The following is a 10,436-nucleotide window of genomic DNA, read 5'->3' as shown; positions in this document are numbered from 1 at the left end:
CCTCTGGAACTTGGGCAAACTAGCACCTGAAGTAGCCAGTCATCAGTGTAGATCAAAGAGCTGAAGCAGCCCTTCCTTAATTTTCTGAGCAACTATATAAACCCAAGAAACTAAGGGCACTAGCTGCCAACACAGCAACCCCCCTGCCTTTTTTTTTTTTACTACAGTCATTGAACTACTGAGATTGATTCCCCCCCCCCCACCGCCCTCCCCCACTGCCCAGAAGCCATAGAGCACAATATGCCCTGACAGTCTTACCTGAAGAATCAAGTCAAGCCTAGAGAGGCAAACCAGAGAGAAGAAAAGGTAGAGACAGAATTCTGATGACACTGTTCTGAGTCCCTGATTACACAAACTTGAGTCCAGGGACTCATCTCAGTTGTCTTCCTAGACTGCTTTTTCTGTTAGTATGCTTTGGGTTCTATTCCTACCATTTTAAAGATGATGATAATACAAATAGAAAACACTCAGCAATGTGGAAGAATGGTCATTATCTGAATTCATAGCTGAGGGGAGATGGAAATAAGTGTACTCTCTAAGAAACTCGATAGGCATGGGTAAAGGATAAAGGGAACCATAAAGAAGGGAGGGTTATACTGAAAAGCTGTGTTTGTGAAGGGGAGGAATTTCACTCAGAACAGAGACTGGCAGGAACAATTATATTTTAACAAACGCTCAAGGTGATTCCAATACACACTGAAGTTTGATAACCACTGTTCTCAATACAATAATACACCTGTTTCAGTACATAATACACCTGTTATTCCCTACTGTCAAATCTCTGAAAAACATCGTGTGACGTTTACGTCAACAGCGTTAAGCTCACAGGTGCATAGACAGTAAACAAAGGATTATCTTTATTGATGGAACAGCCATAGAAAAGGACTTCCTGAAAGAGATAGGTCATACTTCTGAATTTAGCGGGGCTTCCCTGGTGGCTCAGGCTGTAAAGCATCTGCCTGGAATGCAGGAGACCCCGGTTCGATCCCTGGGTCAGGAAGATCCCCTGGAGAAGGAAATGGCAACCCACTCCAGTATTCTTGCCTGGAAAATCTCATGGATGGAGCCAGGTAGGCTACAGTCCACGGGGTCGCAAAGAGTCGGACACGACTGAGCGACTTCACTTCACTTCTGAATTTAGTACCATGTAACTAATAGGAGATGCTTATTAACACATGTACACCCGTGGTAGATTCATGTCAATGTATGGCAAAACCAATACAGTATTGTAAAGTAAAATTAAGTAAAAAATAAATAAATACAAATAAGAGACCAAAAAAAAAAAAAAACCACAGATTTTAAAATTCAGGAAAAAAAACACCTCACTTCCATTCTTCACAATTCACTGTTTCCCAGAAGGAAGAGTGAATGTAAGACTCTCAGCCATGAAAGCAGTCTTTCACAATCCATGAACCTTTCTTGGAGGGTAACTTTCCACCCTACCACTCTCCACCCCAATTCCCAAATAGTCATTGCCATCTTTTAAACGTCTTGACTAGTAACACTCCTAGGAAACTCAAAGGAGTTTTCATGTCTTAAGCAAAAATGTGTGCTTGAAATAAAAGTAACCTGTGTTATATTGGTCATACAGACAAATGCCTAAAACTTGCTCCCTTTCAAATTGTGAAGACCTCCTTTCAAAATGGCTTACTTGGGACTTAATTTTATTTAGAATGTAAAAGAGCAAATACCATCATAGCAGTAGTTGTTATGTGCCTTATGTGTACTATATATAAATCAAAATATGCTGCCTGCTTACTTTTAAAGTTTGTCTGTTACTAGATAGGAACTGGATATGAAATTATCTAGAAACTCAATTAACGTTTCTAGAATTAAACCTCCACAATTCTTGACCTTCAAAGCTTATTTAGCAGTATTCTAATGAAATTCTGACAAGTATTGAGTCTGAGGTGTCTATTTTTGCATTTCACATGGATCAGAAAAGTAAATTTTTTATTTGTAGTTTTGGATGGAATATCTTGCTAACTGGCATTCATATGATAGAAAAGAGGAACAAAGAATATGTGTAAACTATGATTTGGGGGAATGAGCTCCTGATCTGAGGACCACAGCCACAAGTTAAGGCTGCAGAAGACAAAAAATTCAGACATATTCACATTTTCCTCTGAAATAGTAGTAACCTTGCCCAACACAAAATTCAGTGATAGTTCCAACAGGGAAAAAATGGGTTGCAGTTCTCCTTAATGCTGCCATTTAACAGCCTACCTTAAACTCCTATGCCATGGGTAAAATAGGTCTATGACCATTGCTTCCCTATAAAAAGCAATGAGACTGAGCTCTTCAGGTATTTTAGTAGTCCCCCTCAAAAAAGTATGTCTGATTGGTTAATCCACGAACACCTTTTATGTACCTATTATCTGAACTAGCTAAACAGTACTTTCTGATGAATGTATTCTAAGACTTATGCTGTTTTAACCATTATTTTGATGTTTTAACTACTTGTTTACCCAAATAGTTAAACATCAAACTATCATTTATTTCCTCTAATCCTATAAACATCCTGTTGATACATACATATGCATCCTGCTGATGCATATCAAAGCATTTATCTTTTATTCCCCAAATAAAAACAAAAAACTCTGCTGGCTCAAAGACTTAATTACATTCTTGTTTTGAAAACCACTGGATGCTCTGATAGTAAATGTCACAATCATAGCTGCCTTTGAATTCTCTCTTAACCCTCCCTCCTATTCCACAAAGAAGTGAGTAAACTTGAATAGCAGCTTTATGAGGAATAAGCAAAAAGCAAAGATCATACAATGGACACTTATATTTGTTTCAGATCTATTAGGTAGCCTGTGGCCAGTATACACTTGTAACTGTAATTTGTATTACCTGAGCACAAACTTCCTGGACAGGTAAGTATGAGTAGTTTGGAAATGACCATTCTAAACCAGTAACTAAGTTATGGATCAGGCAGCAGTGACTGCATAATGGTGATATGCGTGAAGATGAAAGAACTGTGTTCTAGACCAGTATCCTTTGTTGATTTATCACATGATCTTGGGAAACTCGCTACAATTCTCCAAGCTACTTTCTCAAGAGTAGAAGAGAAAGAAACGGCTGTCCTGCACATATAATACACCTACTGTAATGTTCAAATGGTAAAGGGAAAATGCTTTGTAAAACTGTAAATTAGCTTTGCCAAAAATCTTAGCAAGAAATGAATCAGATTATACTCAGGGACTGTGAATCCATTTCTACTTTCTTCACTCATAAGCACATGATTTAACCAAAAGACAAATAAAGCAGAATTAGAAAAGTTAAATGATTTACAAAATATCAAAATGAGCTGTGTCTGATATAGCTCCATCTGTCAAGAAAATTAGTGATTACTCCAAAGGTTTAGGGATAGTGAACAACTTCAAACAACTTTTCCAAACAATGAATATTAGGGTAAAAGCCATTTTAAAAAACTCAAGACATCCTTGAAATAAGTTGTATAAATGAGGTAAAAATCACAGAGTTGATATAGATTTATAAAATGAATAGACATTAAATTGTTTTAATGAATCCACTTCCTTTATTGCAGTAACCTCTGTACAAAGCAGCAACTGCAATACTCAACGTTAAAACATTAGAAAAGCATTTGTGTGACAGTTATAGTACAGTATTATCAAAATATTACATTTTCAAACTAGTAAACATCCACCAGAGCTCAAATCTTTAAATTATTTTTCCATAGTCTTTAAAAATATGTAATGTCAGAAAGCATAAAAAAAGAATGTAAAAGGAAACCTAAAATACAAATGAAATAATGTGACAAATAAATATGTGATTTAATTAACTATTAATAATCAGCTTAACACCACCATTCTTTAAACCCACTGAATTTTTACCTAGAGAAATAATGAATGGTCATATGCCATTGCATAACTGTTTATTTCCAAGTTATCACCAATGATTAGAACTTAAAATTTTTGGCATTAAAACAATCAAATTCAGCATAAATGAAATAGAGTAGAATAGCTTCAACATTAGCTAACATTTCTAGGAATTAATTGTTACAATTTATCAGAGCACAAAAACAACCTTGAAAAATTTGACCTGGTATCTAGTGTTAAGTAAAAGTAATGCATTTCTTTTTAAGTGAAAAGCTTCTTACGTTATTTCACAGACAATATTACCCTCCCCCATTATGTATATTTAGATATATTTTATGTACTTTATACACATATGTATGATGCATGACATTTGGTTCCTGCAGTACAGATCACAACGAGGTTTTCCTGAATGGGAAAAACTTAAAAAAAGAAAAAGTAAGTGTACCTGTGCACATTTCAAGATAGCAGCACTCAGTTATGCCCTATTATCCATTAAAAAATTTGAGACATGACATTGTTTACTGAATCTGACATTTTTACTGTCTTTCCTCTAAAACACTACAAAACCTCCAAAAAAATGGTACAATGGTGTGAGTTATAACATAGGAAAAAGTTTTTAGGAAAACAGTTACCTCATTCTCTTAGCATTCTGAATTTAAAATTACTATCAGATCTCTGTTATGATATTAACTTAGTTCATACTCATGCAGCAAAGATATTGCACTACTGAACAACAGTAGTAATTTTATAGATTTTTATCGAGATTCATGAACACCTACATAAATTCTTCACCAGTGAATCTTATACCAGTGAATACACTGAAGAGTACTTTAGATGAAACATTTTCCATTTCCTAATCGAATGATAACTGTGTGAAGTTACATGCCCTTTCAGTGATCACATTTGTTCTCCATGAAACCTGTCTTTCAATCTGTGAACTCATAAACAAAAAATTTAATATGATAAATCTTAACACTTTAAAATACAAAAAACCATTGTGTCATTATAAATACACATATGCATATGTGTATGCATAAACATATATACACACACACATACAGATATGTAGACATACAATCCCTTGAAATGTTTCTAGGAAATCCTTCCTTGAATAAAAAACAAAAAACTTCACATTAATAATTGCATATAAAGCTTTTAGTAACAGTACATACGCACTGTCCAAATTGTACTAGTAGACTATGATGTCAAAACAGACTTTTCAAAAGCACAAACTGGCAGTTTTTCTTAACACAAAAGTTTTAAAGTATTAAGAATGGATTAAATTTAAATGTCCAGAATAATCTGTTCAAACCTGAGTATATTAATTAAGACTATTTACTTGACAGTTGAATGAATTAAGCCTAAAAACATTTCACTAAGAAACCAGTGGTCCATTTAACCATTTGATGAAACATTAAATATTTTAATGATTTAAAAAAGGATGATATAGTGATATTCCATATATTTATTGAAACATTCTATTAAATGACAATGCTTTGTCTAATTTTAACCAGGAAAATCTTTTAGCATTTTGTAAAAGTCCCTCAGATTTGAGGAAAACTCTAAATTAGGACAGATCTTTCTTCTAATAAATATAAATGATCTTAAAGATTTTCTTTAAAGAATGACAATATGTGATTTTTCAGGATGGTATATAGAAGTACTGGATAAATCTTCAACCTCCCCTAAGGATTCAAATAATAATAATCAAAAAAGATATAAATAACAGCCAATTAGAGGTTTTTAAAAAAAGGTTTATTGGGCTTTTCCCCCCCTAGATCTACATTTATACATCCTAATGCAAACCTAACCTTGGGGTCACTTTTCGGTTCTCAGTTTTACCCTTGCATTTTCATTAACTAGCCCTAATTCTCGCCTTTAATAGCTAACAAACACATTTACAAAAGTAATAGAAAACATACAGTACTCAACACTAATTGGTCAATGGAAAAAGAAAAGCGGTGTCCATTTTAAGGTGGGAAAGATTAGAAATAAAAATAGCGGAAGGCAAAGTTTGACATTCTACAAATTTATAAAAGAGGATATATGGATGAAATTTGGTTAATTTCAGAAGGCACCTCAAGGCTAAAGGCTTTTTGTACTCCTTTCATCAATCAAAAAATAACACACTTTTATTGCTATTCAAGTAGCAAAGGAAAAACTTTAATTTCACAAGCTTCAGTCCAACAAGGAATCATCATTCACTAAGACTGAAATACGGAATTGACTAAAACTGAAGTCTCCACACACATATCAATGGAGCAACTTCCCTGTGTGCTTTCAAATCAATGAAATAGTGAAAAAAAGTCACAGTTCGCCATTGTGATGTTGAAGATTTCAGTGATAGTTACTTCACTAGGCACTGAAGTACCGTCTGGAGGGCTGTCCACTGTGCAGATAAAACACTTAAGAATAGAAGGTAAGGACACTCTGATGATTCCCACGGACTAGGAGAATTGGAGGCAGGTCCTTGGATAGAGCTTCTAACCATGCCATGTAGAGCGCACTAGACACAGCACCTTTTCTTGCAACTGGGAGACTCCTGGTATTAAAAAACAACAGGAAATTAATGTATTTAAGCTAAGAATAAAATAATAAAAACAATAAGTCACAGTAATAGTAACTAAAAATTACTATAATTACACTATATACTGTAACAACTATACTATACCATATATTCCTATTTTTTTTCAAGTTTGAACAAAGTATTTCTTACAATATATCTTAAGAACAGCAAATTTTTGTTGTTCAGTCACTCAGTTGTGTCTGACTCTTTGTGACCCCATGTACTGCTTCCTTGTCCTTCACCAACTCCCGGAGCTTGCTCAAACTTGTATCCATTGAATCAGGGATGCCATCCAACCATCTCATCCTGTCATCTCCTTCTCCTCCCACCTTCAATCTTTCCCAGTACCAAGGTCTTTTCTAATGAGTCAGTTCTTTGCATCAGGTGGCCAAAGTATCAGAGTTTTAGCTTCAACATCAGGCCTTCCAATGAATATTCCAGATTAATTTCCTTTAGGATGGACTGATTTGATCTTCTTGCAGTCCAAAGGACTCTCAAGAGGCTTCTCCAACACCACAGTTCAAAAGCATCAATTCTTCAGTGCTCAGCCTTCTTTATGGTCCAAACTCACATCCATACATGACTACTGGAAAAACCATAGCTTTGACTATATGGACCTTTGCCGGCAAAGTAATGTCTGCTTTTTAATATGCTGTGTAGGTTAGTCATAGCTTTTCTTCCAAAGAGCAAGCATCTTTTAATTTCATGGCTGCAGCCACCGTCTGCAGTGATTTTGGAGCCCAAGAAAATGATATCTGTCACGGTTACCATTGTTTCCCTATCTATTTCTCATGCAGTGATGGGATTGGATGCCATGATCTTAGTTTTTTGAATGTTGAGTTTTAAGCCAACTTTTTCACTCTCCTTTTTCACTTTCATCAAGAGGCTCTTTAGTTCCTCTTCACTTTTTGCCATAAGGGTGGTATCATCTGCATATCTGATGTTATTGATATTTCTCCCAGCAATCTTGACTCCAGCTTGTGCTTCGTCCAGCCTGGCATTTCGCATGATGTATTCTGCATACAAGTTAAAAAAGCAGGGTAACAATATACAGCCTTGATGCACTCCTTTCCCAATTTGGAACCAGTCCGTTGTTCCATGTCTGGTTCTAACTGTTGATACTCAACCTGCATACAGGTTTCTCAGGAAGTAGATAAGGTGGTCTGGTATTCCCATCTCTTCAAGAATTTTCCAGTTTGTTGTGATCCACACAGTCAAATGCTTTAGCACAGTCCATGAAGCAGATGTTTCTCTGGAATTTTCTTGCTATTTTTATCATCCAGTAGATGCAGGCAATTTGATCTCTGGTTCCTCTGCCTTTTCTAAATCCAGCTTGAACACCTGGAAGTTCTTGGTTCACATACTGTTGAAGCCTAGCTTGGAGAATTTTGAGCATTACTTTGCTAGCATGTGAAATGAGTGCAATTGTGTGGTAGTTTGAACATTGTTTGGCACTGCCTTTCTCTGGGATTGGCATGAAAACTGACCTCTTCCAGTCCTGTGGCCACTGCTGAGTTACTATCTAAAATTAAACCTCAAATCTCCCCTTAAAATTGTTTTAGGAGAAAGGGATATTTCTATCTGAACTTTGGTAGTGGTAACTACATACAGATGAATGAAATTCAAACATAATTAATTCTACATATTAATGGTCAATTTCTTGTACCTATCTCTGAGCTTTCATTTTCATTTGTAGGTAGTGGAAGTATGTCCAGTTGCTCCATAGAGTGTTTTTCTCTAGATTTCTATGTTTTAGTGACTTTCATTACAGATACTTGATTGCCATCAACAAAATTTGAAATTTCCTGGCTGTTAGTCAAAAATAGCAATCTTTTGGTATTACTTAGTTTCATAATTTGACATGTTTTCAGAGATCTGAGCCTTTTTTACCTATATAAGGACCAGGCTCCAGGACTTAGAAAATTTGGGTTCAAGAAAGATCTAGGTAACCTGGTTTAGTGAAAGAAAAGCCAGAGTGAGCATAAGTATCTATATTCAATGCAAAGACATTGTGTCTATATGACATTTTGTATGTGGGAACTTGGGAGTGGAAATTCAGATAGGAACCATGTTCTAAATTTAATTCTCAACCTAACGATATAATTATTTCTATGAAGAAACTGTCTGGGAACCAAATTTTAACTTGCAGCCCTGTTACCTGACAAATGTTGATGGTTACGCTGTGGTATTTCCAAAGTTAAGGAATTTTTTAAAAGTGGGAAAAAGCATAAAGAAAAAAAATCCCAGAATATGCTATTATGATAAGGAATTATTTAGATTTATACAAGCTTAAGGTTAATATTTTTGTTTATCTTTCCTATCTTAAATGATTTCTTCATATGCTTAAAGCAAAGTGTATTAGAAAAGTTTGTTTTTCTCTCATAACCACTAAGTTATTATGGTTATAGATATATTTTTGGTAGAAGAAATGAATCCTAATTGAATTATCATAAAATGAATACCCAAGAAAATCTTAGTATAGGTATTACTTACATGACAATGATATTAGCTGTGTTTGAATGTTCCTTTAATAATTCATTTAACCTGATCTGCCGGTATGTCTGAAATGAAACATAAGAGTCATTCTTAGTCCTTTTGAAGACTGGAATTTCCCCTGGCACATAAAACTATAGATAAAAAGAAACCAAAATCAATTTTGGTACAATAAAGATATCCGTTCCCAAACTTAAAAAAAAAAAAAAAGCAGTACTTTGCACTATCCAAATATAAGTACAACTTAAAGTACATTTAGTTTACACAACTAGTTCTTTTCATAACCAACTGTAGTTCTTGATATTTATTTTTAAGTATTTTCTAAAAAAAAACCACAAAGAAGATTAATGAAAAGGAAACAGGAGAGAAAGAATACCTTGGTCTTATAAAGTTCAAGCTCATTATCTGTTATTCGCCATGGTTCATCTTCTTTCATTTTATCTGCAATATCTTGTTCTTTATCATCTTCATGAAGTCTGTATGGCTCAATCATTTCATCAAAAGCTACAATACTTAAATAAAAGAATACAGACAGTTAACCTATGTTGAATTACTTAACAGTAAGATCTTAAACATTAAGTTATAACTTGAAAAGTTAATGTAATTGTAACTTCAGAAGTTAGTGTTTTCCAGCTGTTGTGCTCCCTTCCGTACCCTAATTCTGGCGATTTATTTTGAAAATAGCAATCACAGTTTCTCTAACTGATTAGAAACTTAGAACCATAGTCATAATAAGAGAATTGAAATTTTAACTGCTAATGCAGATTTCCCTGTATCAGTATCTGTTCCTATGCCCACTTCCCTCAACCTAAATAAATTTCATCACATTAGCCAAAATGATACCCATGAAAGATAAGTCAAATTGTGTTACTCCTTTATTCAAAACACTCAATCACTTTCCCAGTTCCATTATCCCTGAATAGAAGCAGTGTAAGAAAAGGTACTAGAACATTTTGAAGAGAGGAAAAGGCAGATATTAAATATTTAAGAAGATGCAGAATTAAAGCTCTAGATCCAAAGATACTTAATAGGACAAAAGATGGTAAGAGAACATGAATAGCATTCTAACCCCCTATGAATGTGAAAACAGTATTTTTCAATATCAGTCTCATACAAAGCTCCTAGTATATATAACTCTATAAGAGAAAAAACAGTCTCCATGACTACAACCTTACAAGGTATGTCTTACTGTTTTCTACTTAAAATGAATTCTTTTTTCCGACTTCATCATATACTCAACATAAAACTGAGAGTAACTGAAATTATGTACAGTAATATAAATACATATAACAACTTCCATATACCATTTTCAGTAGAATAGTCCATGAAATCTACTTTTGCTTAACTCTTGTAAATTCTGAATGCAGTATTTATAAGCAGATTCTTAGATTTTTCTTTCTCATTTTGGTAATAAAATAGTGGAAAGTAACATATGTGGAATAGGGATTGAGTGGTCATAATGAAAAACAATGGAAATTTAAAGAACCACTTTGAATTTCTGTGGCACTAACGATTTTCAGAAATTACTTGTA

The 10,436-nt window shown here is 34.3% G+C and overlaps 1 protein-coding gene across 2 annotated transcripts in view; it reads right to left on the bottom strand.

Moving 5' to 3' along the window:
- Window positions 3,522-10,436, bottom strand: part of SLC12A2 (solute carrier family 12 member 2) — a 95,785-nt gene continuing 88,870 nt past the window's right edge. For both annotated transcript variants that reach the window (XM_013965349.2, XM_018050705.1), the window contains 3 exons: window positions 9,281-9,416; window positions 8,905-8,972; window positions 3,522-6,387 (listed from right to left, as the gene is read on the bottom strand). In XM_013965349.2, the coding sequence (XP_013820803.1) occupies window positions 6,252-6,387; window positions 8,905-8,972; window positions 9,281-9,416 (340 nt within the window). In that variant the 3' untranslated portion in view covers window positions 3,522-6,251. The remainder of the gene's footprint in view (window positions 6,388-8,904; window positions 8,973-9,280; window positions 9,417-10,436) is intronic.

The sequence above is a fragment of the Capra hircus genome, chromosome 7 (assembly GCF_001704415.2).
Source record: "Capra hircus breed San Clemente chromosome 7, ASM170441v1, whole genome shotgun sequence".
Lineage (NCBI taxonomy): Eukaryota > Metazoa > Chordata > Mammalia > Artiodactyla > Bovidae > Capra > Capra hircus.
The sequence above is the reverse complement of the archived record's forward strand: the minus strand, read 5'-3'. Positions and strand labels throughout refer to the sequence as shown.